The 27,915-nt window shown below is 62.4% G+C and overlaps 2 protein-coding genes and 1 pseudogene across 3 annotated transcripts; all 3 read right to left on the reverse strand.

Moving 5' to 3' along the window:
• Positions 1–58: 58 nt before the first annotated feature.
• On the reverse strand, positions 59–11,291 carry PTPN23 (protein tyrosine phosphatase non-receptor type 23). The gene is made up of 25 exons (XM_084509150.1): positions 11,151–11,291; positions 10,149–10,223; positions 9,875–10,002; positions 9,555–9,631; positions 9,318–9,367; positions 8,849–8,980; positions 8,544–8,624; positions 8,067–8,198; positions 7,869–7,916; positions 7,572–7,628; positions 7,235–7,293; positions 7,023–7,102; positions 6,723–6,837; positions 6,434–6,499; positions 6,095–6,240; positions 5,513–5,836; positions 4,967–5,121; positions 4,716–4,867; positions 4,395–4,574; positions 2,008–4,168; positions 1,558–1,742; positions 1,368–1,472; positions 1,136–1,274; positions 927–1,037; positions 59–852 (listed from the first exon to the last, which is right to left on the reverse strand). Exons 1-25 carry the CDS (start codon positions 11,232–11,234, stop codon positions 283–285), a joined length of 5,412 nt encoding a protein of 1,803 aa, XP_084365276.1. The 5' UTR covers positions 11,235–11,291; the 3' UTR covers positions 59–282.
• A 4,314-nt stretch (positions 11,292–15,605) lies between these two features.
• On the reverse strand, positions 15,606–18,102 carry LOC311431567 (GTPase IMAP family member 1 pseudogene; annotated as a pseudogene). Its single transcript, XR_014698877.1, has 2 exons — positions 17,718–18,102; positions 15,606–17,201 (listed from the first exon to the last, which is right to left on the reverse strand). The product of XR_014698877.1 is annotated as a GTPase IMAP family member 1 pseudogene (transcript).
• A 419-nt stretch (positions 18,103–18,521) lies between these two features.
• On the reverse strand, positions 18,522–27,908 carry MYO1G (myosin IG). The gene is made up of 22 exons (XM_084509153.1): positions 27,750–27,908; positions 27,255–27,463; positions 27,081–27,174; positions 26,797–26,962; positions 26,660–26,713; positions 25,321–25,416; positions 25,131–25,247; positions 23,933–24,139; positions 23,709–23,854; positions 22,830–22,944; positions 22,555–22,725; positions 22,412–22,482; positions 21,692–21,766; positions 21,453–21,585; positions 20,914–21,080; positions 20,620–20,827; positions 20,000–20,223; positions 19,758–19,902; positions 19,569–19,673; positions 19,368–19,481; positions 18,998–19,152; positions 18,522–18,919 (listed from the first exon to the last, which is right to left on the reverse strand). Exons 1-22 carry the CDS (start codon positions 27,842–27,844, stop codon positions 18,763–18,765), a joined length of 3,024 nt encoding a protein of 1,007 aa, XP_084365279.1. The 5' UTR covers positions 27,845–27,908; the 3' UTR covers positions 18,522–18,762.
• Between the last annotated feature and the right edge of the window lie 7 nt (positions 27,909–27,915).

The raw sequence follows: 27,915 nt of genomic DNA on the forward strand, positions 1-27,915 counted from the left end.
CCCCAGGGTCATGGGGACAACACACGGGGAGGGGACGTTTTCCAGACCCCGCACAGCGCCAGATCGACCTCTTTATTTTAGTAGCAAAGAGCTGAAAAAGTCAGTTCGAAGGGAGTGAGAGAAAGTGGCGGGCGCCGTACACCTGTACAAAGCTTGGGGGAGGAAGGCAGGGCCCCCCCTGCGCCCCCCAACCCCCCCAGGGGCCAACCCAGCACCCTGGGAGGCGGGAGGCCGGGGGCTGTGGCTGTAGTGCAGGATTTTGGGGGGTTCCAGGCCCCCCCCTCAGCTCTTGTTGAGCGTCCAGAGCGGGTCGAGCATGCTGAGGGGGTCGTCGGTGGGCCGGGGCCCCCGCAGCCCCTCTCCCGTCTGCGCCTGGAGGAAATTCTGCTTGTTCATCCGCTGCTTGCCCTTCAGCGACGCGTCCAGGGTGAAGGCCTCGGGGGTGAGGGAGGCCAGCAGCTCCAGCGAGGAGGAGGAGGGAGCGGAGGCCAGGGGCTGCGGGGGCTGCGGAGGCCCCGGGGGGTCAGCCGGGGGGGGTTTGGGGGTCTCCTCCTCCACGTGGTTGCTGCTCTCGGCCTCAGGTAGGGGCTCGGGGGGCGCTGGGGGGGTTGGCTCAGGGATCGGGGCGGTGCTGCCATCCGTCACCCCATCCAAAACGCCATCAGGAAGCGCTGGCAGCGCCTCCGGGGGGGCAGAATCAGGCATGGGGGCGGGATCGAGCCCCCAGCCCCCCCCAATTTCTCCCCCTGCTCCCGTGGGCTTGATGCTGAGCTTGGCGATGGTGGCCTGGATGGAGCTGATGGACAGGTCCCCCCCCAGCACCAGGTCCTGGGGGTCCTGGTGGAAGTAGAGCTGCGAGGAAAGAGCTCTGTGAGCCCCCAGGGGGTTTTTATCCCCCCCCCACACCCCCAGCTCCCTGCACCCACCTTAGGGGACGTGCTGTTGGGGGGCTTGGGGCCGGGCGTGCCCACCCCGTGGCGCTGCAGGACCTGCTCCGCGTGCTGCAGGACGGCCTCGTAGCAGAACTTGAGGTGGAGCTGCGGGGACGAGAGCGGGGTGAGCACCCCCCCCAGGACCTAGGGGCACCCCCCCAGCATTTAGGGGCACCCCAATACCTCCCCCCTCACCCCGTTACCTTCTCCTGCAGCATGTGCTTGCGCTGCTGCCGCAGGCGCTTCACCAGCTGGGGCAGGTCGGGGATGCCGTTGCCCGCCTCCACCTCCTGCATGGCCGCGTAGAGCAGGCAGAAGGCGCCCGTACGGCCCACGCCGGAGCTGCCAGGGGAGACCCGACCCCATCAGGCACCCCACAGCCCCTAGAATCCCCCCTTTTTTGTCCTAAAAAGCCCCCCGCCGGGTGCCGCTCACCTGCAGTGCACCACGATGGGGGTGTGCAGCGGGCGCTGGTGCAGGTAGTGGCCGTGCACCTCCTGGATGAAGCGCAGGAGGCTCCCCTTGCTGTCGGGCAGACCCCTGGAGGGGGTTGAAGGGGCTTTTAGGAACCCCAAAACCCCCTCCCCACGCCCCGCTCCCCCTCCCCTCGGCCCCGTTAGCGTACAGCTCGGGCCAGGAGGTGAACTGCAGGTGGACCACGGTGCGCTTGAGGCTCTGGTCGCGGTACTGCAGGGTGATCATCCGCTCCACGTGGGTCGGGGTGGCCTTCAGCCCCGTGAGGATGAGGGTGACGGGGCCCTGCACCACCGGCTGGCCCCGCTCCGCCGGGAAGTACCGCAGCACCTTTTGCTGAGAGGAAGAGGGATATAGGGGCAGGGAGGGGGATATAGGGGCAGGGAGGGGGATATAGGGGCAGGGAGGGGGATATAGGGGCAGGGAGGGGGATATAGGGGCAGGGAGGGGGGAATAGGGGCAGGGAGGGGGGAATAGGGGCAGGGGGAGGGAATGAGGTGGCTCATGGCACCCCTTAAAGGCTCACAACACCCCATTGTGGGGACCAAGAGCGGTGATGAAGCCCAGGAGCTGGGATTTGGGACCACGCTCGGGGTTTTACCTTCTCCAGCTCCTGCTCCGACACCAGCATGACGACGACGGAGACCTTCTGCTCGTAGATCATCAGCCAGAAGTCGGCGGCGGTGCCCAGCAGCGGGGCCTGGGTGGCGATGACGGTGGGGCAGTAGGGCGAGAGGTCCTCCACCCGGCTGGCGTTGATGTAGTCGTCTTTCCCCGAGCGCAGCACCACGCGGTTCCTGTCGTAGGGCATGATGTCCTGGTGCCGGTTCTTCATGGAGTAGCAGCGGGCGATGGCGATGGAGAGCTGCCGGGCGTCGCGTTCCTGGGCGTCCTGCAGCTCCTTCCACACCGCGTCCAGTTGGGTGCCACCACCACCGCCACCGCCACCAGCGGTGCTCGCCGGGTGCTCCAAACCCTCCAGGAGCCCTCGGAAACGCTGGAGCTCAGCCAGGAGGCGCAGGACGCGCTCGGGTTTCTCGTAGGGGTCCTTCTCGATCAGCTGCACGGCTTTGGGTTTCTGGCCCTCTTTGGCGTCCGCCTTGGTGGGCTGCAGCAGGGGTTGGCCCACCGCCGCCTTGGAGCCCCCGTGCTGGCTCTCGGGGCTGGAGGACAGCAGGTCGTCGGTGGAGGAGCTCTGCCGCTGGAATTGGGGCTCGCCGGGGGGCAGCGAGGGTGGGGGGCGCTGGGGGGGCTGTAGGGGCAGAGGGGGCTGCGGGGAGGGGGCCGGGGATGGGATCAGGGGGCCCTGAACCGCCGCGGGGCCTTGCAGCTGGCTCAGGACGGGGCTGGGAGAAGGGGCGGCGTGGGGGGGGGCGGATTGGGGGGCGGGGGAAGGCGGGGGGGGCCCCATGGGGGCAGGGCTGGGGCAAAAAGGGAGGGCCGGGGAGCTGGGGGGGGGCCCGGGTTGCAGCCCCCCCAGGGCGGGGTGGAGGGGTTGGGTTGGGGGCACGCTGGGCCCGGGGGGTCTGGGGAGGGGTCCGGGGAAGGGGAGGGTCCCCGTGGGGGGGGGAAGGCCGTGGGGGGGCAGCTTGTCCTGGCCGGGCAGGGGGTAGAGCTGGGGGCACAGCGGGGGCTGGGGAGGGGCTGGGGGGGGCTGCAGCTGCCCCACGGGGCCGGAATAGGGCTGCTGGGCAAATTGGGGGGGCAGCGGGGGGCGGGCAGGGGGTTGGAAGGGGAGGGGGAGCTGGGGGCGGGCGGGGGGGAGGAAAGGGGCTTGGGGGGGGAATTGTTGGGGGCCCCCCAGGCTTTGGGGGCGAGCTGGCAGCTCCACGGGGGGCTGCAGCTGTGCTGGGGGGGTGAAAGTGGGGTGGGGGTGCTGCCCGGGGGGGAAGGGGTGCCCAAAAGGCTGCTGCAGCCCCCCCGGGGCGTAGGGGAAGGAGGCAGGGGGGGCAGCGGGGCGCTGGGGGGGCAGGAAGCCAGCGGGGGGCACGGTAGGCCCCTGATTTGGGAGGCGGGGGGGGGCCGCGCAGCTGGAGATGGGGGCCTGGACGCTGTCCACGGTGGTGGTGGCCGGGCGGGGGGCCGGGCCCTGCTCGGGGGCACCCATGGGTGGGGGCTGAGCACCCCCGGGGGCCGGCCCCATAGCTGGGGGTCTGGGGGGGGCGGCTGCAGGCAGCCCGGCTTGGTTGACCCCGTAGGAAACAGCGGGGCCGTGCTGGGGGGACGAACGTGGGGGCAGCACGTGGGGCACCCCATAAGCGGGCTGGGGCGGGCCCCGGAGCAAGGGGGCGGCCGGGAAGAGTTGGGGGGCAGAGGAAGGGGCTGAGCTGGGGGGGGGGACGGCGGCTTGGGGGGCAGAGGGCTGCAGGAGCTGCACTGGGAAGGCAGCGGGGGCAGAAGCGGGCACGGGGTAGTGGCCGGGGAGGGCAGGGAAGCGGGCGGGGTTGTAGGGTTGCAGCGGGGCGCTGGCCAGCCTGGCCGGGGGTAAAAAAACCTCGGGGGGGGCCGGGGGGCGCAGCCCGGCTGCCAAAGAGGGGTCGAGGGTGAGAGCGGCCAGGGTGGAAGGGGGCAAACGGGCCAGGTGGGCGGCCAGCACGTCGGGGGGGAGGCTGCGAAGCTCCTCGGGGAGATCGGCCAAGCCCAGGGAGCCGAGCGGAGCGGCCTCGGCGGCTTCGGGGCCGCCCCCGTCCAGCTCCGGAGGTTTCTTCTGCAAGGCAGGTTTGGGGGCCGTGGGGCGGGGGGGCGGCTGCTTCTTCAGCTCCCTGAAGTGGGAGGGGGTAGGAGGAGTCAGGGAGGGGCTGCCAGCCCCCAAAAATCCCCCCTCCTGCAGCCCTACAAGCCCTCAGCCACCCTACAGCCAACCCCGACCCCATAAGCAGCACCCAGAGGTGCTTCCCACCTCGCTGGGGTGTCCCAGCGACCCCAGAGCGGGGCACGAAGCCCTAAATCCCCCCCCAAATTTGCAGAAGCAGGGCGAGGGGCACTTACTTCTCCAGGATCTGCTGGCGGTTGGCTTCGGCAGCCTGGCAGGCCGCCCGGGCTTTCTCCAGCAGCTTGGCAGCTTTCCCCTCCAGGTCGGTGTAAAAATCCTTCCCCTCTTGGGATTTCTTCATCAGGTCCTCGTAGGCTTCGTAGGAAGCCACCAAAGTCTGGACGGTGGTGTTCCACCTGGGGAGGTGGGACAGAGGGCTGAGCACCAGGGCTGGCGTGCAATTAGCAGCAAGCCCCTGCGTTAATTACCCTTTTTGTTGTGTTCCCCGACCCCACAGAGCCCCCCAAAACCCCACAAGCTGCTCCCCCCGCGCTCACTTGTGCTCCACCTCGGCCAGGGCCTTGCGCACGGCCGCGTATTTGACGTTGGCGTCCGTCAGCGCCTTGAGGATGTTCTCCTGGGCCGCCAGGTTCTGCTCCAGGTACACCTTGATCTGGTCGTATTTCTTCAGCTGCTCCTCGAAGAGTTTCTGCCGGGGAGAAAGGAGAAAGGGGGGGGGGGAGTTGAGGGGCTGCAGGGAAACCCCCCCCCCCCACAGAGCCCCGGGGAGGTGGCAGGAGGAGCCCACCTTCATCTCGGAGCGGTCGGCGGTGACGAGGGAGGTGGTGATGTCGTCCTTCTGGATCATCTCCCGCAGCTGCTGCTCCAGGGACAGGCGCTGGTCCCGCATCTCCTGCACCTTCACCAGGATCCGCTTCAGGTTCTGCAGCACCTGCTTGTCGTCTGGGGGGGGGAATTGGGAACATTCAGAGGGCGCGGCGTCCCCAAAACCCTCAAACTGCTCGTGGGGTGGGAAGCGAGGGCTTGGGGACAGCCTGCAGCCTGTCCTGGCACACCCAGGTTGGATGTTTGAGCCTCTGCTGGACTTATTTTATCCCTACGCCGTGATCTCAAGGTGCCAGGATGGCGATTTGGGCATTTTTGGGGGAGAAAAGCCCCCACAGCCCGCCTCGCACCGCCCCACGCAGCAGGCTGATGCCCCAAGAGCGTGGCTGATGTTGAAAAGAACCCAAAAAACGCAGCAGGGGGGTGCAGAAGCCGTGCCCCTCCCCACCTCGGGGCACGAAAACGATACCAGGGGGGCGCAGCGAGGCCAGGCGGGCTCCCAACTCACCTTCAGTCAACGAGGGCGAGGGCAGAGCCGCCCGGACCTGCTCCAGGGGCCCGCTGAGCAGGCGGAGGTTGCCGATGTGCAGGTTCATGGCTTTGTGCAGCTCGGTGTTGGTGAAGCTGGCCTTCTCGTGCACCTCCAGGTACTTGGAGCACTCCTTGCTCACCTCGGCCAGCCCGGAGGATGAAGGAGGCGGAGGGGAACCCGGCGGGGCCGGGCCCTTCCCCAGCAGCTCCTGGAGTTTCCGTTCCTGGGCTTCATCCTCCTCCAGGAGGTCTCGGATCTCCTTCAGGGAGGCCTCCACGTCGGTGAAAACCCCGGAGAGGACTGGGAGGGAGAGACAGAGGATGAAAAGAGCTGAAAAAATTCCCTGATCCCCACCACAAACCCTCCTGGCCCTCATCTGCTCCAGCCCTGAAGAACAGCCCGTGAGGAAGCACCATGTGCCGTGAGCAGCCACCAGGAAGGGTGATTTGGGGAAAAAAATTATAAAAAGTGCTGAATTTGTGACCGGGGAAGCCGTTTCTGACACCGAAACGCAACCAGGGCACGGCTCCGTGTCCCGTATCCCCCCCGGGCCCTTACCCTGCATGGACTGGACGAGGTTTTTGACGGTGTCGGGGCGCACGCTGAGGGCGGCGCACTTCTCCATCAGGACGGGGGGGATGTGGCTGTACATCTCCAGGTTGTCCACGGTCTCGGGGTCCAGCTGCATCGAGTCCATGAACTGGCTGCGGGCAGGAACAAAGCCCTGAGAGGCAGCAGAAGCTCCCCCGTCAGCCTTACGGGGTTCCCCAACCTCCCCACCCCAAAGCAGGGGCTCTGAGGACCAGTTATCGGGGCCTGCCCGGAACTGGGCAAACTGGGAGCTCGCAGCAGGGTGCTGAGAGGGGAGGGGAGAGGCTGGGTGGGGCTCACACGTACTCCAGGACTTCGTTCTTGGCTTCGATCTTGGCCATCACGTCCCTCAGCAGCTTGGCCTTCTCCTCGCTGCAAGAAAAAAATCCTTTTAGAGTCGGGATGGGATATGGGAAAGCACCCGGACGCTGCAGGAATCAGCCCAGGGACGTTTTGGGAGGGTTTAGGTCCCCCAAGGAAAGCCCTGCAGCTGGTTTGGCCCCCTCTGGACCCCGTTAAGAGGCCTGGAAGCTGGGCTGAGGCACGGGTTCCTTCCTCTGCCCTCTTTTGGGGTTGTTCCCTGCCCGGGACCCACCTGTAGAGCGAGGAGGCCTCGTGGGCAGCCATGGGCACCAGCTTGGCGAAGATATCGGGGCCGGTGACAGCGGGGTCCGTGGGGTTAACGGGGAGAGCTTTCACCAGCGGGGCACCTGCGGTCCCAAAACAAACACGTGCTGACCCCAAACCTCCACGGGGACGCTCCTCGGGTCCCAAAACCCCTCCTCCTGCTCAGCACCTTCACCCCAAAAGCTCCCAGGGGAGCAGGGCGTCGCCAAACCCCACTGTTTGGGGTTCCCTGAGTGTGCACCCCGCCGGCAGCAGCTCTCAGCCTCACCTTTCACCGACTGCAGGGTGTCCAAGGCGGGCACGGCTTCGTGGTAGATGAAGTCGTTGTCTTTTTTGGCCGAATTGTACCTAAAAACGAGACCTCAGGCTGACAGGAAGCAGGCAGAAAGGCCCCAAAAGCCCCAGACCCCAAATGAAACCGCTCCCTGGGGGTTTCTGCCCCCCTCCCCAGTTGTGTCCGGGGGATTTTTGCACACTCACTTGCCACCGATCACGTCCATGGTGAACCTCAGGGCTTCCTGGACGGTTTCGGGCTGGCCCTACAGAAACAGGAGTGAGTGCAGGCGAGGGAGGGGGATTGCTGCTGCCCCCATACCCCGAGCACGCCCCACACACAGCAGCAGCCCCTCCTCGGGCCCCAAAACAGGACCAAAACCCTCAGCTCCACACCCAGGAGCTGCCGGGCGAGAAACCCAGGCAGAATCCAGCCCCTCAGGCAGCCCCAGATCCCCCTGTCCCACATTTTCAGGAGGCGTTAAAAGAAAAAAAAACAAACAAAAAACAACAATTCCTGCTGCCAGAGGAAAAAGGAACGCACCTTTGCCAGTTTGATCGCCTCGTTGAGTTTATCCAGGGCGCTCTGGAAGTAGATGACCTGTGGGGAGAAGAAGAATTAGTCCCAGGTTTGGGAGAGGTGCTGGAGATGGCACAGAAATTCAGTGCCTCTGCCCTGCACGGAGCACCACCACCACCCCCCGAGGGCTGCAGCTTCCTTCAGGGGCTTTCCTGGTGCCCCTTTCCTGCTTCCCTTGGGGCTGTGGAAACCCCAGGGGGGCTGAAAATCTCCTCCGGGGCTCAACAGGACCTCGACCCAGGCTGCCACAGCTCTGCTTACCCTTTCCCCAAATTTCTGCTGCTCCTCGGCTTGTTTCCCCATGTGCAGCTGCAAAAAAAAAGAAGCGTCAGAGCTCCTTGTGGAAGGGAAATCACTCAGCCAAGAAATTCAGCCCCCCTGAGCCCCCCCAAATCCCGTTTGTTGGCCGCGAGGGGGGCTGAGAGCGAGGGGTGCCCCCCCCCAGCCCCAAAAACTTACGTGGGCCACGGCGGCGAAGTAGTAAATCTTCATCTGGACCAGTTTCTTCCAATCTTTCTGGATTTTGCCCAGCAGCGAGGCCGTCTCCGAGTTCTCCAAGGCCCGGCAGGCCTCCTTGTAGTAATCCACCACCTGTGGGGTGCAAGGGGGGGGGTTTTGGGGTGCCCCCAAAGAGCCAGGCCCCCGTTTGAACCGAGAGCAGCCCCAGGAAGAGCTGGGTTGGGGCAGGTTTGGTGGCACCGGGCTCGGTTTGTCCAGCTGGCGGGTGCCCTGCTGGTCAGTTTAGGTTAAAAACGGGTTAAAAACGGGTTAAAAATGGTGTTCTAAGGAAATCTGCCACCCTTACGCCTGCCTTGGAGGAGCTGGGGGCTGCTCAGGGCTTGCTGCGATGCCACAGGGCCCGGACAGCCCGTCCCCAGGTGTCACCTGGCAGCTGTGACAAGAGTTGAGCACGGAAAAGATCCCCCAAAAACTCACCTGGGCGCTGATCCGGGCCACGAGGAAGCTTTTCCTGTTGTCCAGCATGGATTTCTCCAGCAGACACTCCTGCGCCTGGCCCTGTGGAGGCAACACTGGCTGTCCCCACGCTCAGATTCCTCTGAAATCCCCCAAATCCCTCCTGTAGCCAGCACCAGGACCCGCCAGTTACAGCCCCTTTGACTTGAAAACCCCACAGGATGCCCCAAAAGCGGGGCACGGAGCCCTGCTGCCTCCCGAGCCCGCCCTAAAATCAGCAGGAGCCACCCCGGGGGCAGCCAGGAGCCCGCTGGCCCCTTTCCTACCAGCATGAGGTTGATGTTGAGGTTGAGGATCTGGTGGCTCATGTCGACGCTGTAGGAGTGGGGGAAGTGATCCCGTAGGTAGGTGAAGGCCCCGGCGGCGCACTGGAAGTGGGTGCACGAAACCTTCATGCCCTGGGAAGACAAAAGAACGTGTTAGGTGGGCACAAACCACGCCAGAGGGTGGCTGGGAGGAGCCCGAGGGCACATTTGGCCTCAGAGCAGCGACACAGCAGAGGGCAGGGGGATAAAATCCAGCTCAGCGGGGCTAAAAACGCTCCCACGGGCCCCCCAAGACCCCAAAAAGCAGCTCCCAGAGGCCGAAAGCTGAGTTTTGAACCCAAAAAGCTCTCAGGGGCGTGCATTGATGCTACAGCCGAGTCCTGAGGGCTGTCAGCACGTGGCTGCTGGCCCCCAGGGGGAAAAAAAAACCCTTTTTAGGGATTTCTAGGGGCTGCTCAGGGGCTCTTACCTCCTCTGACACCCTCTTGTCCATCGCGCCCAGCATGGAGTGCAGCGCACCTGCGGGGAGAGGAGCAGGGCTCAGCGGGCTCAAAACCCCAAAAACTGGGAGTTTCGCACCAAATCTGCGGGCAGCTGGCTCCAGGCAGAGGCATTCAGCACAGATAAGCCCCAAACTGGCAGCAAACCCCCAGTACCGAGTATTTAAGGCCCCCCCCGGGGGCACAGCCGCGTTTCTGACCCTCACCCAGGTTGTAGAGGATGCAGGCCTGCTCGTACTTGATGTCCTCGTGGGTCACCGTCTTGCCCGAGAAGATTTCGGTCCTGCAAGAAGAGAGGAGGGGGCTGCTTACCCCCTGCTCACCTTCCTGGCCCTTCCTCAGCCCCCCCAGAGCCACCCCGGGGGCATGGTGGCATTTTAGGATGTCCCCAGGCCACCCCAGCAGCAGGGGAAGCCGGCCAAAAAGCGCCATAACAACCAAAAGTTTGGAATTATAGGACTTGAGCCCCAAACATCAGGGAAAACTGCACCCCAGGAGGGCAGGAGGAGCCCCCCAAGGCCCTCACCAGGCGATGGGGACCGCGGCCTCCTGCTCAGCACCCATCGGGATCCGGCTCTGCAGGTAGTGGAGCTGCCCGAAGTATTTCCTCAGCGTGCTGCAGCCCTCGAAGTCCCTGGGGACGTTGACGGCGTTCTAGAGGGGAGAGAGAAAGAGGGAGGGAGGAGCATGAGGCAGAAAACATCGGGGCCGTGCAGGGAGCGAGCTGTCACCCAGCTCCCGTGGGCAAATGGGGGCGATTTGGGGCCGAGCCCACCCCGGGAGGGGGGCAGGGGGCTCACCTGCCGCAGCACCTCCAGCTTGCGCAGCTCCTCGTTGTAGTTCTCGGGGTTCTCCCCGTAGTTCTTCAGGACAAACTTGGAAGGGGAGGGGGAAAAAAAACAGGTGAGGGGGTGTGACAGAGCGCAGAGGTGTTCATAAACGCCAGGGGAAGGCAGATTTACAGGGAAGATTTAAATTTCGCTCCATGTACAGGCGTGGAATAAATCCCTGGGGGAGGCAGGATGGTGCTGAGCTGGCTGTGGGGCCTGACTCAGCCACGGGGCGGCTCCCGGTGTCACCCCGTGCCACGCCCGGTGTCACTGCACAGCTCCTCTGTGGCTGTGGCCCCGCAAAAAACCCAAGGGCAGGAGGAGGTGTGCCTGCCAGGAGACCCTGCCCGCTGTGGGTGAGGAACTGCCTCTGCTGGGGGGCTCACGGAGGGGTGGGAGCTGGCCTGCATGGCAGCAAACATCAGGAGGGCCTCAGAAACACAATCCCACAGCCAGGCGGGGATGGAAAGCTCAGGGGAGGGGATCCCAGCTCTGCTCCCAGCATCTTCCAGCCCAGGGGCAGGCCCCCAGCACCGTGCCCTGCCTGGGAAGGGCTCAGCACCGACCCTGCCTCTGCGGCTCCTTGCTCAGAGGCACCGCGGAGCCCCACACCGGCCCTGTCAGCACACAGCAACACCCTTCAGGAAGGGGAATGAGGACGAGGCTCCCCGCCAGCCCCCGGGCAGCTTCCTCACGGCTCCTCAGGGCTCCCCGGAGGCCTCCTGCGCGAGGAGGAACCGGGCCCAGAGGCCGGGACCGGCAGAGGGCGGGACGGGAGGCCGGCCACAAACCTGCCGACTCACCCCACACCCCCCCTCACCCTCCCCCCCCTCCCCTCACCCCCCCATCCCCCCCCACACCCCCCTCAGCGCCCGGGCTCCCCTCACAGGCCTCAGCCCAGCCCCGGGCCTTCCCCGTGACCCCCCCGTTCCCCTCCCCAAACCCTTCCCGCCCCCCTCCCGTCCCCCTCACCTTCTTAACGGCGGCGTTGAAGGCGAACTCGCCGGCCTCCTTCAGGTCCAGCCAGATCATGGGCATGCGGGGCACGGCCTCCATGGCGCCCGCCGGGCCGGGCCGGGCCGGGCCCCGCCGCTGCCGCCGCCGCCGCCGCCGCCACCGGCCCCGCCGCGCGGCGCCTGACGGGAAACCCAGGCCGCTTCCGGTCCCGCCCGGAAGCCACGCCCCCTCCCCAGCGCCGTTCCCATAGCGACTCGCCCCGCCCACCCCGCTGCGGGGCGGGGTTGCCATGGCGACGGCCAATAGGAAAAAGGGGAGGTGTTGTCATGGCGACGCTGTTGCCATGGCAACGGGGGAGGTTGAGGCCTACTCCAGGCTTGCGGCCTGCACCGGGCGCTGCCAGGCCCGGCCCGCCCGGGGTCGCTCCTCACGGCCCGGGAGCGCCGCGGGGCCTCGGCCCCGGTCCCCCTGCGGCTTGGGCGGCCCCAACCCGGCTCTCCCGGGGCTCCCCTGGGAGCCTGAGGGCGGCTGAGCCGGGGGGTGCTCGCCTCCAGGCCCAAGGGGGGTGCCTGAGGTGGGCGTCCTGCCAATTAGGAGCACGTTTTAATAACCATACACATTTTAATAAACACATTTTAATAAACATTCACATTTTAATAAACACATTTGAATAAACATACTGTTATTCCCTATTACCTGACACCTGATCACCCCCCGTTTCACTGGCTGAGTACCACAGGTTCACAAGCTAACCCTAACCCTAACCCTAACCCTAACCCTAACCCTAACCCTAACCCTAACCCTAACCCCATACCTATATATACACACTATACCATATATATACAATATATTTTTCTTCAACCCTTTAATTTCTCCTTTTTCCCTTTTTTTGTTCCCACCTTTCTTATGTTTTGAGAACCTGTGATCTTTGTTTCGCCGTTCCCACACTGCTCATCCTGTTTTTCTCACGCTTCCACCTTGTTTTGGAACAGTGAGGCCTTCCACTGCCCGCTTATCTTCTTGGCACTGCTCCTTGTTATGACTGCACAGCCACCTTGGACTACAGAAAATTAGTTTTCTACTGCAAAAACAACTTAGCTTCTCACACCTGCCTATGGTCCGAGGGTGCCCAGGCACCCGGGAAGGGTGGCGAGCAGGGATCCGATGCACTCTGACCACCTCCTCTCAGGCTTTGGGGGGATTTAGTGCAGAATGTACCCATTTGAAGTGTTTGGAAATGGCACGGAATTTCCATCGAGCAGAGTGCAACAAATCACTTGACCAATTAGGCTCACCGGAGTGCAGCAATTACCTCTGACTCACAACACAAAGGTGAATTTCTGCCATCACGATGCCGGGCACACCCAGTGGGCTGGCACTGGTCAGGGATGTGACAGCGGCTGCAGGTCCAGCACTGCCCTCTTTTTCCCTGTATTTCCTCAGGGTGCTGCTGTCACACCAAGGCTCCATCCCTGCTGTTGCCAGCAACTGCCACACCAGAAAACCTTTGTATTACTCTGATGGTGTGCAGAGCCAAATTCACAGCTCTTGTGGCCAAAGAAAAGCACCAAAAATCCTCCACAACAAGGAAGCCCTTGCTCCTGAAGTCTGGAATATTTGGTTAGCCAGCAACGAGGCATCCTCTGGTTTCCTTCAGTACCAAGATGGGTTTGGCTGCTCTTGCAGCAGCTGTGGTCACTATCGCTCCCCCCCACACCCCTGCTTTTCTCTTCAGAGCTTCCTTCCATATGTTTCTAGAGATAACCGACCGATATCAAGGTCAAATTACAGAGCAGCGTGAGGATTACATCAGCCACAGTGTGCTGGGAGCTCTGGTGAGCAGCCTTTAAAGCTGCTGTACAAGCGATGCTCAGTGAGGGTGGCTTCCACTTCTGCTAATCAAACCAGACCCTTACTATCACACACACTTTCCACTTCTCTTTCCTGTAAGCATTTTCAAATTTCAGATGCGTGTTTTGTTGAGAAAGTTGATTGATGGCCACCCCGTGCACTACTGATGTTTTAAATGGTGCAAAAAAAGGCATCTTCTGTTTAGTGCTCAACCAGTAAGTCATGTAGAATCACAGAATCATTAAGGTTTTACAAGACCTCCAAGCTCACCTGGTCCAATACCCCCTACCACCAATGTCACCGCCACACCATGTCCCCAAGCACCACGTCCAACCTCTCCTTGAACACCCCCAGGGACGGTGATGCCACCACCTCCCTGGGTAACCAGTCCTGATGCCTGACTGCTCTTTCTGAGCAGAAATGTCTCCTCATTTCCCACCTGAACCTCTAGTTTAGGTTTCCCTCTAGTCCTATCACTAGTTACCTGTGAGAAGAGGCTGATCCCCAGCTCCCCACACCTTCCTTTCAGGTAGTTGGATAGATCAATGAGGTCTCCCCTGAGCCTCTTCTTCTCCAGACTAAACACCCCCAGTTTTCTCAGCCGAGACTCTTCTCCCAGACTCATTTTGGTTATTTCAGTGCTGGTCAGGTATTAGTGGTGTTTCCAGAAAAAAAAAAAAAAAAAAAAAAAAGTCACATATGTCACATATTATTTACATTTTGAGTGTGATTCAGACTGCAGCTCCTCAAGAGCTGCTGCGATATGGGTCCGTACCATGGGCTCCATCCTTCAGGAGCACGCTGCTCCAGCATGGGTCCCCCTTCTGGGCTCTGCTCACAGAGCCCTCCCCCTGCAGCCCCCGCTACCAAAACCTCAAATATTCGATCCTCAAATATTAACCAGCTTTTTTGGGCCCTCTTCTCTGCAGGGCCTTATCCCACAGGATTGGGTTCTTCCAAGCAGATCCGTGAAGAGGCCAAATTCTGCTCTCCTGAAGCCCAGGGTTGGTTATGTGTTTGCTTTTCACCCTCCTCCCTGCCTTTAGGATCCTGAACTCCACCATCTCACGCTCCCTGCAGCCAAGCCTGCCTTTGACCTCCCCATTCCCAGCAAGCCCACGTTGCTGGTGAGCATGAGGTCCATCAGAGCATCTTTCCTTGTTGGCTGCTCTATCACTTGGAGAATAATAATAATAATAATAAATAAATTTAAAAAAAAAATGATAAAAAAAAAGGATAAAAAAAAAATCACAGATGTGCTCCAGGATCCTCCTGGATTGTGTCCTGTTGTGCTATCCCCTCTTACAGGGCTGAAGCCCCCCATGAGCAGGGTCTGTGAGCAGGAGGCTGCTCTTTTTGTCGGTAGAGGGCCACATCTGCTCGCTCTTCCTGTAGCAGATGCACACCCTAGTGTCACCTTTTCCTGTTCTGCCTTTAATCAGTGGTCTGATTAAATCTTAATCTTAAAGTCTCAGTGGGCTCCTCATCCTCCCCCAGGCAGAGCCCCATGCCCTCCAGCTGCTCTCCCTCATGAAGGGCAACCTCCCCTCCTCATCTCCCCAGCCTCATCGCAGCACACCAGCCATGGGATTTGTCCCACCACATCTCCCTGATCATTCCAAAGATGTCAGGGCACTAATTTAGGCTCCTTGGAGCTCTCTTTCCGAGCTTTGGGTTTGCTTCAGACCTGGGACAGGATTGTCCCCAACCCGGAGACGTGCTCCGAGCTCGGAGCAGGGCAGCCATTCCTGGGGGCTCCTCAGGAAGATGGGCACATCTATCTTAAAATTTCTCTGTCTCTGCTCAGATCTTCCTTCTGGCTGGCCATTGTGTGAGAAAAATCTCAATATTTTTTTTTCATACAGGGTCTTTTGTGAAGCTATTTTATTCACAATTGCAATGGTGGGCGTCCTGCAAGCAGGAGCACACAGTAAAAGTTTGTCATAACCCTATATCCCCTATTACCCGACACCTGATTTCTCTCATTTCCTCACTAGCTATACCTTATATACTCATATTTACACCTTATATACTATACTTATACCTTATAGACCTATACCTTATGTACCTACACACTTCTATACCATATAGGTACAATTTAATTTGACCAACCATTAATTTCTCTTTTTTTTTTTTTTTTTTTCTCCCCTTCTTCTTTTGTGACTAGAGGGCTCGTGATTTTTGTTTTTACTGCTTTCATGCTGCTCATCCTGTTTTTCTGAGCTATCCTCCTTATTCTGGGACAGTGGGACCTTCCCCTTATCTCCTTAACGTACTCCCCACTGTCATGCCTGCACAATCACTTTTGAATACGCAAGGTTAGTGGAATTTTCCGCTGCAAAACCACCTTCTGTTGCAAAAACACAGCTTTGCTTCCCACGTATCTATGCCATTACCAAGCTCAGTAACCCAGAGCTACAAAAAAGCCAACAGGTCTTCCGTGAGAGACCAATTGTTGACATTCCTGGCCTTTTTTGACACCAGTAATGCCTCAGAGCACTCCATGCGCAGGTGGATGTTGGGACCCTGTCGATTGCTCAGCCAAGGACAACGAGGTGCTGCTGTTGTCCGAAAAAGTGGCTCCTTTACCCGGTGTGCAAGAAGCCAATTTCCACCCACTCAGGAGAGATATTGCTTTTATTCAGGCCTCAGAGCTCAGTGCAGTTTCCACAGATCAAGCACAGCCAATGTCGACTTCCTGGCTCCATGGAGACATTAAATTCATGACTATTCAGCGATCTAATACAAATTCATTCTAATCTACCTGAGTTTTGTGCTCATGTGGCATCATTCTTACTGGCTCCTTTTCAGGCCCTTCTGTGCATGCCTTCCTTTCTGTGGGGGCCCTTGGTGGTGTTCCCTGATGAAGCACCCTAACCCCTTTTATCCATCAATGGCCACATGTCACCTAAGTACAACCTCAGGCTACTTGCTATCGGCAACTTTCCTTGGTTTCTCCCAGAAGGAGCATTCTGTCCCTGAACAAAGGGAGCCTGGGTTAGAAGTTAAACATAATTTTTGCCCTGTGCTACGTACATGATACCTGATAAAGGGAAGCTCAATAAAAATAGACAATTCCTCTTCGTTTCCAAGGGAGAGTTGGTTCCATTGCACCAGGACTTGGGGATCCCGTCTGTGTGTGTGAACGCCTGGTGGGGTGCCCAGAGCCAGGACACAAGGGCACGGGCACTGCTGGAGGCACAAGGACGCCCGCTGAGACATCAGGAAAGTCTTTTTTTGCTGTGCAGGTGTCTGAGCGCTGGCACAGGCTGCCCAGAGCGGTGCTGGGGTCTCCATCCCTGGAGATGTCCAACACCCAGTGGACATGGTCCTGGGCAGCTGGAGCGGTGCCCAGAGGTGCCTCCAGCCCCAGGCGTTCAGCGGTTCCGTGGTGCTGGCACTCCTCGCACCCGCGTGATATAGTAACCCAGGGAAATCACCACGGTGAGGACAATCAGCCCACAAACCACACCTGTCCTGCAGCCGGACTGCTCCTTCTTCACCCTGCCTGCTCTATACCTCTCCATGTGATACTCCACCTGCTCTTCTGTTAAAATGGGCTCCAGGTACATCTCATTGCTGTAGTACCAGTCCCCATTCACCCGCACCATGCAGCGGACCATCCCCATCAGCTCCATGACCTGGTGGTCCCGTTCGGCTCCAGTTGCCCAGTTGTTGAAGCCGCAGTACCTGTTCCCGCATCTCTTGATCAGCTCACGGAGAGCTTTGTTGTCAGTACAGGACACGTAGTTGTGCAGAGATCTCTCCCCCATCTCTTCCACACGGGTAAATATGACAATCGTGTGCCTGAAAACATCAGCTCCAAAGATGTCCTGCAGTCTCTCTGCGGCCTCCTCGTCCTCCTGGGTGAATCGGCCCAGCTGGGTCACCAGCAGCAGCGCGTGGGGGCCCGGGGAGGACAGCCTGATGCAGCGGATAATTTCTTGGCTCACCTCAATGCTGTCACCTTTGGGGTTGAAAATGTCGGCCGTGTCAACCACCGTGAAGTCCTCGCCATCCCAGTGCCCCTGTGCTCTTGCACAGCTCACGGTCACTGGCTGGGTGGACAGCTTGGACTCAAAGACACGCTTCCCAAGGAGGGTGTTCCCCGTGGCGCTTTTCCCCTCGCCAGCCTTCCCGGCCAGGATCAGCCTCATCTCCAAGCCCCCGCCGACCCCGGGCTGCATGTAGACACGCCGGACGGCCACGGTCACACTGCGGAGACAAAAGCAGACACCCAAGAAGGGATTTTCACGAAAAGCGGGGATGGTTTCGAAGCCTCTGTGTGCCCCCGCTGTGTGAAGGGCTCGGGGGCTGCAGCTGGGTGCACGGACAGCAGCGAGGAACCGAAAATGAAAATAAAAGCCGGAGCTGCGAGGTGCTGCGGGGAAACAGAGCAGCGAGGCAGCCTCAGCGTGCGCAGGATCGTGGGGGGGGAAAGGCAGCGTGGTGGCAGGGACCCTCGGGTGGTGGCAGGGACCCTCGGGGCGGTGACACTCGTGCAGCCGCGGCCCCGCGTGGGGCTGAGCACGGTGCCCAAGGGCTCCCCTGAGCTGGGGCTGTGCCCACGCCGAGCATGGGGAGCGAGGAGTGGGGAGAAGGGAAGGAGAGAGGAGGGGACAGCGGGAAGAGCCACTTCCCTGCCCCGCTGCCCTGTGCCAGGTCCCCAGGCCCCCTCGGAGCCCTCCCCGCCGGCACGGAGCCTCGCAGCCCCTGGCCTCCCTCCCGTACCTTCCTGCAGGTCCTGTGCTTGCTGCTCGCAACCTCCAGGAAGCGAAAGCGGTGAGGGAAGCAGCCCAAAGCACGGCCCTTGTGTCAGCGGGATGGCACGCAGGGCGCAGGCAGTGCCAGCACCTCCCGCGGGGACTCAAGGAAGGGTCCCAAAAAAAGCAGCCGCCCTCTGGACCCCCGTGCTTCCAGCATGGGGCTGGGGGCTGCTGGCACCGCGGTCACTGCTTTGCAGGGAAGGACTCGGCAGGATTTGTGCCAGCAGAAAGGCACCGATGCAGGGGACGAGGACGTTTCCTGGGAGGAATTGTCCTGCTCTGTCCCTGCGCGTCCCCAAATCCACAACCGTCCCCGAAATGCCCCGGGCACGTCCCTGGCATGGAGCTGGAGACGAAGCCAAACCAACTGAGCAGCCCCAAGCTTCGTGCTGTTGTTTTCACAGCAGCCCTGCAGCACGGTTAGGGCGAAAATCACCCACTTACCACCTTATTAAGCAACAGGGTACCAGGAAGAAGCAATCCAGCACGGCCCCGGTGGTGCAAGAAGCGGTTGTGCAGTGACACAACAACCCCCCAACCCTCAGAAAACACCCGGCACGCAACAAATGTGATGCACTGACCCCAGTACCCAGCACACACACGGATGTGGGGACCCAGAGACAGCAGAACACAGGGGCACAAGGACCCCAAGTGTTAGGGACATCAGGACCTGGGCCACAGGGGTCCCCACGGGCTCCAGCGCCCCCCGATTTGGGGCTGCACCGTGAACAGAGGGGCTGGGATGTCCCAGACACGCTCACACCCACGCTCCCAGCCAGCTCTCTTTATTCCCAGTGCACTCAGAGGCTTTGGCATGGCCCAGGGGAAGGGGGGGGACACAGGACGGGGGGCGCACGGGGCCGGGGGAGGCTCCTGGGCACGTGCCAGCAGGACGGAGCACGGGGCAGGGACGAGGACGCTGCTGTCCCCCCGACCCCACGCAGGGGGGCCACCGCGGCGCCGGTGGCAGTGCTTGAGGGTGAGGGGGGACACTCAGGGCGGCCACCCCCTCATCTTTCGGGCCAGTAGAGGATGAAACCGTCGCGGCTCTTGCGGAAATCGGGGCTGGCCAGGCCCGGCTTCTTCTCCACGGTCAGCAGCCTCTTGCGCCCGCGCAGGCTCAGCTGGATGCAGTCGGAGACGCGGACCTGCAGCTCCCTCTTGGTCCTGCAAGGGCACGGCCTCAGCGGGGGCGTTTTAGGGGGTTGCCCCCCACCCCAGAAGGCTGTCCCCGGCCCCACTCACGCTCGGCAGTGCTCCAGCAGGACGCCCACCAGCTCGCCCACCCGGTTGTCCCCCGGCGGCTGCGTCTTGTGCAGGCAGACGGCCAGGTCGTCGTGGCTCTGCGTGTGGAAGACCACCAGCTGCGCCTGGCAGCTCGTCACGCTCAGCCCTGTCACCTGTGGGGTGTCACGATAGTGTCACAGCACCACGAGGGTGTCATGACACCACGAGGGAGTCACGGCACCGCGGTGGTGCCACGGCACCGCGACGGGGACGGCGTGCCGCCCCCATCCCGGAGATCTACCCACGTGGGTGGGACACGGGGACATCGGAGGGGACAGGGGCGGCCAGGACGGCCACCCCGGTGCCACCCGGTGCTGGGGACACTCACGGTGCTGAGGGGCAGCGCCCGCATCACCCGGTACTGCTGCCGGGGCTCCAGCTTGTAGAGGTGCTGGTCGGTGATGAGGATGGCGCGGTCGCGGCTCTTGTTGAAGCGGTTGATCTGCGGGGCAGGGACGAGTGAGGGAGGGGAGGGGGGTGACAAAGGGGGACACCGACGGGGACACGCCGGCCCCACAGAGCCCCTCACCTTACGGACGTGTCCGGAGAAGAGGACGGAGCCGAAGTGCACCTTGTCCCGCAGAGCCTGCACGCGGCGGGCGAAGGGCAGCGCCAGCCCGGGGTTCTCGCTGGCCTGCGGGGAAGGCGGTGTAGGGTGGGGGTGCGCAGCGGGTTGGGGTGGGATTTTGGGGTCCCGCCATCCACGCCGTGCCCTTACCGAGGACAGATAATCCCGTGCCCAGCCCCGTTGGCACCCCCAATCCTTCCGCAGCCCCTGCAGCACCTCCATAGCGGCCACCTTGGCCCGGATCTGCGCCATGTCCGAGGGGGGGATGTTCTTGACGATCTGCCTCGCTCTCCACCTGCGGGGTGGGGGGCGCACGGGGCGCTCAAACACCACGACCGCGGCATCCCCGGCGCGGCCCCCGCTCGCCACGCACCCCCGCGCGTTGCTGGCACCTGCGGAAGAGCTGCTGGCTGTTCTCCTGGAAGCGCTCCAGCACGGCCGGCGGCACGGGCCAGGCCAGGCTCTTGCCGAAATCGGGCATGGCACGGACCCCCTGGAAGCGCCGCAGCAGCTCCCGCAGGTACGCCTTCACCTTGTGCCTCTTGTAGTAGCTCATGATGGTGTAGGCGGCGCGCAGGTAGCGGCACCGCCGGCGGGCCAGGGCGCCGCGCCACGCCTGGAAGAGAGCAGCCGGCGCTTTGTCCCCGCCAAAATGCCACCCTCGGGGGGGATTTGGGGACCTAGGCGGTGGTGTCACCGCCTCCGGGGTGTGTGGCAGCGGTGGGGACCCTCCCCGTCGTCGTCCCCGTCCGTGGATGTGAGGTGGGGGTGCCAGGAGCACGGTGCCAGGCTCCGAGCCCTGCAGCGTGAGGCTCAGCGGGGGCGGTCCCCAAAGTGCTGCCCCTGCCCCAAAATGTGCTGTGGGGCTGGATGCGTCCCCTGAGCCCCCCCAGGAGTGTTTGGGGGAGCCCGGAGCCGGCCCCATCAGCCTGAGGGTCCAAAAAACCCACTCCTTGCGCCAACCCCGAGTCCTGCCCCGTGTCACCCCGATGTCACCCCAATGTCACCCCACCTTCTGCAGCAGCAGCACGATGATGGGGATGAGCTGCGCCCGCTCCTGCTCGAGGCAGAAGAGGGTGCGGGGCGTGCGGATGAAGACCTTGCTGTGCCCATAAGCCACGTCGTCCTGGAAGCCGTGCTGCTCCAGCAGGGCTTGCGCCGCCTCGCGGTCGGTGGCCATCAGGTGGTTGGGCCACGTGTACTCGCACGTCATCTTGTACCTGGGGGGGTATAAAAGGGGTCGGGTGAGTGGGATGATGCACGAGGGCTGCTGAGGACCCCCTGTTGTGGGTTGTTGGGGCCGTACCGCAGCAGGAAGCGGTCGTAGGGCTGGCGGTAGGCGAAGCCGGCGCGGCGCACCCGCACGTTCTCCAGCAGCCCCAGGTAGGCGACCTGGTGGCGGCAGCGCTCCTCGTCGAAGAGCGTGGGCGACTTCTGGTCGTTGGGCTTGATGCAGCGCACGTAGTAGGGCTCCTAAGGAGGGGCTGGTTATAGGGGGACAGGGGGTGGCCCCGTTCCCCTGTCCCCGCACAGCTTGGCGCGCTCCCCGCGCCCGCGTGGCCCCAAACCTTGGGGCTGGCGTGGGGACAGGAGAGTTTGGTGGCTCGGGGACAACCCCACGTAGCTCAGGGCCAGTTTGGGGCCGTGTCTGGCTGCACGGGGACACCTTGGCCATATAGGGATGCGCCTCGGGGACACGCACAGCTGGATTTGAGGATTTAGGGAGCCCACCCAGCTTGGGGACACGCCTCGGGAGCGCGTCCCGGTGGCTTGGGGACACTTTTAGCCGATTTGGGGTCGCACCAGGCTGGCTTGGGGACACGTAGGGACGTGGCCAGCTGGTACCTTGGAGGCCAGGTTCTCCACCAGGGCCACGATGGAGTTCTTGAAGAGGGTGGCGGCCGTCAGCGGGCGCTTGGTGACCTCGGTGATGCTCTGCTCGCCGTCGGGCCACATGGCACGCAGCACGGGGTCGGCGCTGGGGACGGTGGCGGCGTGGGGCTGGTGACACCGGGCTCCTCTGCCACCTCCCGCCCCGTGGCAGCGTCCCCTGGCTGTGTCCCCAGCCCCTCGCTGTCCCCAACCTGTTGTAGAGCAGCCGCTTGAAGTCCTGGAAGAGCGTGTCCTTGTTCTTGTCCAGGAAGCCCTCCACCGAGTACCTGCGGGACGGGGACACCGTGCTGGGGGGCAGGGATAATGGACCATGGACCCCCCCCACAAGAGCCCCCACAGCCCCGCCATGACCCCAAATGTTCCCCCATGGCCTCTCAAAGTCCTCCGTGGCCCCAAGACCCCCACATGGGTTTTTTGTGGTTCCCCACAGCCCACCATGGATGCCCACAGTCCCCAGTGGCCACCCACACCCCCAAGTCCCCAAATGACACCAAAACCCCACAGATCACCCCATGGTCCACTGTGGTTCTCCATGGCCAACCATGGACACCCCAAGAGCCCCCACAGCCCTGCCATGACCCTAAATGTTCCCCCATGCCCTCTCAAAGTCCTCCGTGGCCCCAAGACCCCCCCAGGGTTTTTTCGTGGTTCCCTACATCCCCATGGCCCCCCATGGTTCCCCAAAACCCCATGGCCCCCCATGGGTGCCCACCCAAACCCCCAAATCTCCAAACGACACCAAAACCCCATGGCCCGCTGTGGTTCTCCACTGCCCCATGGCCAACCATGGACACCCCAAGAGCCCCCACAGCCCCGCCATGACCCCAAATGTTCCCCCATGCCCCCTCAAACTCCTCCACAGCCCCAAGACCCCCCCAGGGTTTCTTCGTGGTGCCCCCCAGCCCCCATACGTGACATCTCCGGCGTAGTGCTTGATGCGGAAGTCGCGGTTGAACTCCATGGTCTTGTCTGTGGGGCAGAGCTGGGGGGGCAAAGAGGGTGTCAACCCCAGCCCACGGGCCCCCCCTTTTGCTCCCCCCAGCCCCAAAAGCACCTTGCGGCTGCTGTAGTGGGGGTGGCGACCCAGGCGGGTGTCCATGGAGGCCAGGAAGAGCGCGTCGGTGACCGTCCCCACGGCCAAGCAAGCCTCATCCAGCAGCGCCAGGATGCCACGGTGGGGCTGCTCCACCAGCTCCACGATGGGCTCGTTGCTGAAGTACTCGATCTAAGGAGGAAGGCAACGCGTCCCCAAAAATCACCTCCCGTCTCCCAGCACCCCAAAAAATCTCCCCCCCCCCGCCGGGTGATGCCGGCCCCGTGCGCGCTCACGTTCTGCCAGGCGATGCCCTCGCGCTGGTACTCGGCCTGCTCCTGCCGCAGGATGAGCTCGATGAAGAGCTGCTGCAGCTTCTCGTTGCAGTAGTTGATGCAGAACTGCTCGAAGCTGAGCCCGGGGGGGGGTCAGGACGGCCACGGTCACCCGGCCCCCTGAGCTCACGGCCCTGCTGCTGTCCCTCTTGGTGTCCCTGCTAGGTGACATCCCCTCCAGGTGTCCCTCTGAGCCCCGTCCCCTCCACGCGCCCCTCCTGGGTCTCATCCCTTCCACGTCCCCTTCCCATCCCCAATCCCATCCACGTGTCCCCCCGAGGTGTCTCCTGTCCCCTCCTGGTCCTCCCCATCCCCAATCCCATCCCCAGTCCCTCCCAGGTGTCCCCTGTCCCCTCCTTGTCCTCCTCATCCCCGGTCCCTTCCATGTGTCCCCTGTCCCCTCCTGGTCCTCCCCATCCCCAATCCCTTCCATTTGTCCCCCCCAGATGTCCCCTGTCCCCTCCTGGTCCTCCCCATCCCCGGTCCCTTCCATTTGTCCCCCCCAGATGTCCCCTGTCCCCTCCTGGTCCTCCCCATCCCCAATCCCTTCCATTTGTCCCCCCCAGATGTCCCCTGTCCCCTCCTGGTCCTCCCCATCCCCAATCCCATCCCCAGTCCCCCCCAGATGTCCCCTGTCCCCTCCTGGTCCTCCCCATCCCAAATCCCATCCCCAGTCCCTCCCAGATGTCCCCTGTCCCCTCCTGGTCCTCCCCATCTGTCCCCTCCTCATCCCTCCCATCCCCACTCCCCCACAACCCCTCCAAGGTTCTCCCCCATCCCCATCCCACCTCTCCCCCGCGTCCCTGTCCCCCCCCCCCCCTTCCACGGGGACCACGTCACCTGTTGGTGTCGAAGATCTCGAACCCGTAGATATCGAGGACACCGATGACCGTGCCCTTGCCGTGCAGCCGCGCGTCGTAGCCCCGCGCCGCGATGCCGGCGTTGATGCGCCCCACGATCCAGCTGAAGAGCCGCTCGTAGACGGCCTGGGGACGGATTTTGGGGTCTCGGTGTGCACCCCGGAGAACCCCGGTGGTGTTTTTTTTCCGCGTTTCCCACCTCACCTTGGCACAGGCGTCCCTGCCGTAGGCGGCCTCGGTGGGGCTGTGGCCCTTCTCGATCAGCTCCCCGCCGCCCGTGGCCACCGTGCGGGCCAGCAGCGCCTTGCGGAGCTGCTCGGGGGCCGTGGCCGTCAGCTGGGCCAGCGCCTGCAGCTGCTCCGGGGCCTCCAGCGCCGCCTCCTCGCCCTCCGCCACGAAGCGCACGTTGCCCTGCGGATACTGGGCTGTACTGGGTGGAACTGGGGCTGTGATGGTGGGGCTGGGCCGGGCTGGGCGGCGTGGGGTTGTGTTGGTGGGCACGGGGCCGTACGGGTGGGTGTGGGGTCATACTGGTGTGCACAGGATTGTAGTGGTGTGTGTGGGGTCATACTGGTGTGCACAGGACTATACTGGTGTGTCTGGGACCATACTGGTGTGACAGGACCGTACTGGTGCGTGTAGGACCAGACTGGTGTGCACAGGATCATACTGGTGCACGTGGGACCATACTGGTGTGCACGGGACTATACTGGTGTATCAGGGACCATACTGGTGCACGTGGGACTATACTGGTGTGTGGGGGACCATACTAGTGCACGTGGGACTATACTGGTGTGCACGGGACCATACTGGTGCATCTGGGACCATACTGGTGTGCACAGGATCATAGTGGCGTGTATAGGACCATACTAGTGCACATGGGACCATACTGGTCTACACAGGACCATACTGGTGCATGTGGGACCATACTGGTGCACGTGGGACCATACTGGTGTGCACAGGACCATACTGGTGCATGTGGGACCATACCGGTGCATGTGGGACCATACTGGTGCGAGTGGGACCATACTGGTGCGAGTGGGACCATACTGGTGCAAGTGGGACCAGACTGGTGTGCACAGGATCATAGTGGCACATATGGGACCATACCGGTGTGCACAGGACTATACTGGTGCGTCTGGGACCATACCGGTGCATGTAGGACCATACTGGTGCACATGGGACCAGACTGGTGCACATGGGACCAGACTGATGTGCACAGGATCATAGTGGGGTGTCTGGGACCATACTGGTGCACATGGGACCGTACTGGTGTGCATAGGACAATACTGGTGCACGTGGGACTAGACTGGTGCACGTGGGACCAGACTGGTGTGCACAGGACCATACTGGTGCACATGGGACCATACTGGTGCATGTGGGACCATACTGGTGCACTCACCAGGTGCAGGATGGCCGCCAGGATGCGGTGCACGGCGCCCACCTCCTCCGGGGAGAAGCCGATGATGGTCATCGCCTCCTCCACCGCCCGGAAGCCGTCCGCGTCATCGCTGCCAGCCTGGGGGGGATGCGGGTGAGGAACGGGACCCCCGGGACCCCCGCCCACCCCCCGCTGACCCCAGCCCACTCACGCTGCTCTGGGCGCCCTCCCGGGTGTAGCGGTAGGCGCCGGGGTCCCGGCAGAGGTGCAATGAGGCCAGCAGATCATCAGGGGCTCCCAGCAGCAGCTATGGGGCAGGGGGGGTGTCAGCACCCTGCCCTGGGGGGCACCAGGACCCCTGTCCCCGTCCCACCTGGCCTGGTGTCCCCTGACCTGTCCCAGTCTCGCCCCCACCGTGTCGCATCCTGTCCTGTAATTCCCCATCCCATCCATCCCATAGATCCTATCCATCCCATCCCCGTCCCATCCCATCTGTCCCATCCCATCCCATTCATCCCATAGATCCCACCCATTCTACCCCATCTCATCCCATCCATCCTCATCCCATCCCATAGATTATATCCATCCCATCCCATCTGTCCCACCCCATCCATCTCATCCCATCCATCCCAACTGTCCCATCCCATTCTATCCCATCCCACCCCATCCAATCTGACCCATCCATCCCTTCTCATCCATCACGTCCCATCCCACAGATTCCCTTCATCCCATCCCCACTCCATCCATCCCCTCTCATCCCACCTGCCCCGTTTTATCCATCCTATCCCGTCCCCATCCCACCCATCCTGTCCCATCCCACCTCTTCCATCCTGTTCCTATCCATCCCATCCCATCCATTACGTCCCATCCCATAGGTTCCATCCGTCCCATCCCCTCTCATCCCACCTGTCTCATCCCATCCTTTATATTATGTCTGATCCATCCTATCCCAGACATCCTGTAACATCCCATGGATCCCATGGATCCCATCCCATGAATCCCATCCCATTCCATCCCATCTCATCCATCCCATCCCATCCTGTCCCATCTACCCCATCTCATCGATCCCATCCCATCAATCCCGTCCCGTCCCATCCCATCTACCCCATCCCATCCCCATCCCATTGATCCCATCTCATCCTATCCCATTGATCCCATCCCATCCTATCAATCCCATCAATCCTGTCCCATCCCATCCCACTGATCCCATCCCATCTCATCCTATCCCATCGATCCCATCCCATCAATCCCATCCCATCTCATCCTATCCCATCAATCCCATCCCATCCATCCCATCCCATCCCATTAATCCCGTCCCATCCCATCCCATTGATCCCATCCCATCGATCCCATCCCATCTCATCCTATCAATCCCATCCCATCTCATCCTATCCCATCAATCCCATCCCATCCCATCCCATCTACCCCATCCCATTCCATCCCCATCCCATCTCATCCTATCCCATTGATCCCATCCCATCAATCCCATCTCATCCTATACCCATCCCATTGATCCCATCCCATCAATCCCACCCCACCCCACCCCACACCTGGTAGAAGGAGTGGAAGTTCCTCTCTCCCGGCTGCTGCTGGAGGATCCGGGACTGGAAGAGACAGCAGCGGGTGGGTGCCGGGGGTCCAGCACCACGCCCCCATACCCACACCCCACACCCCGCGCCCCACACACCTTCTCCAGGAGGTAGTTATGGATATGGCCGCCTGTGGGGTCACCCTTGAAGTCGAAGTTGATGTCCATGTACTTGCCGAAGCGGCTGGAGTTGTCGTTGCGGTTGGTCTTGGCGTTGCCGAAAGCCTCCAGGACGCAGTTGGACTTGAGCAGCACGTTCTTCACCCTGCGCGGCGCGAGGACACGGCCCGCTGACCCCAAAACCCCCCCTAACACCCCCCTGTATGGGCACCGAGCCCCCCGGGACCACCCCACTCTGCACGGAGACGTGGTGCCGGACCCACCTCTCCACCTCGGCGCGCTGGGTGGGGTTGGTGATGGCGGCGATGTACTGCATGATGTACTTGCTGGCCTCCGTCTTCCCCGCCCCGCTCTCACCTGGTGGAGAGGCAGGAGGTGGGCGAGGGCAGGCGATTACGGGTTCCCGACCCCCCCCCTTTGGGGTGCCCCCTTTTTACCCGAAATGACGATGCAGGTGTCCTTGGCGCGGCGTTTCATGGCTTTGTAGGCGGCGTCGGCCAAGGCGAAGAGGTGTGGCGGGCGCTCGTAGAGCTCGCGGCCCCGGTACTGCTCCACCACGGCGGGGCCGTAAAGCCCCATGGGCCGGTACGGGTTCACCGCCACCACCACCTCCCCGATGTAGGTGTAGATGCGGCCCTTCGAGAATCTGCAAGCAGTGGGGCAGGATGAGACCGCGCCACGGGGCACCGCGGGCTCTTCCTGCGGGGTGTGGGCAGGAAACGGGGGCACCGCGGTTGGGATGGACGCACAGACACATAAGGACGGACAGGATTTGCACCCCCCGGGGCTGCTTTCCCCACACCGCAAGGGATTTGGGGTCTCCCGGTGCTGGCGGCGCCCCCCGTCACCGCCCTAACGGGATCGGCATCGCGGGGCGTTGCCCACATCCTCCTCCATCCAGTCATCCCCACCCCAAATCCCCGACCCCGTACCGCAGGCGCAGGTTCTCCATGAAGTGCTCCATGGTGACCTCGTCCAGCAGGACGAAGTCGGCCTTGCCGAATTCGGGGCCCTCCTGCTCCGCCATGCTGCGCCCACCCAACGCGGGGCGCCGCCCGACTTCCCCCCCCCTGCTGCCGCCACCACCGCCGCCGCCGC

This window comes from Aythya ferina, assembly GCF_964211825.1.
Source record: "Aythya ferina genome assembly, chromosome: 2".
NCBI classification, from domain to species: domain Eukaryota; kingdom Metazoa; phylum Chordata; class Aves; order Anseriformes; family Anatidae; genus Aythya; species Aythya ferina.

Excerpts from the sequence above, each read along its gene's own strand:
- PTPN23 (XM_084509150.1), bottom strand. The coding sequence starts at position 11,234 with ATGGAGGCCGTGCCCCGCATGCCCATGATCTGGCTGGACCTGAAGGAG. Across the intron at positions 9,632-9,874 it reads GCCGCGGTCCCCATCGCCTG|GACCGAAATCTTCTCGGGCA; the intron begins GTGAGGGCCTTG and ends CTCTTCTTGCAG. Across the intron at positions 1,038-1,135 it reads AGCACATGCTGCAGGAGAAG|CTCCACCTCAAGTTCTGCTA; the intron begins GTAACGGGGTGA and ends TCGTCCCCGCAG.
- MYO1G (XM_084509153.1), bottom strand. The coding sequence starts at position 27,844 with ATGGCGGAGCAGGAGGGCCCCGAATTCGGCAAGGCCGACTTCGTCCTG. Across the intron at positions 26,963-27,080 it reads CAGCGCGCCGAGGTGGAGAG|GGTGAAGAACGTGCTGCTCA; the intron begins GTGGGTCCGGCA and ends CGCGCCGCGCAG. Across the intron at positions 20,224-20,619 it reads TCGTGCTGCTGCTGCAGAAG|GCGTGGCGCGGCGCCCTGGC; the intron begins GTGGGGTGACAT and ends GCTCTCTTCCAG.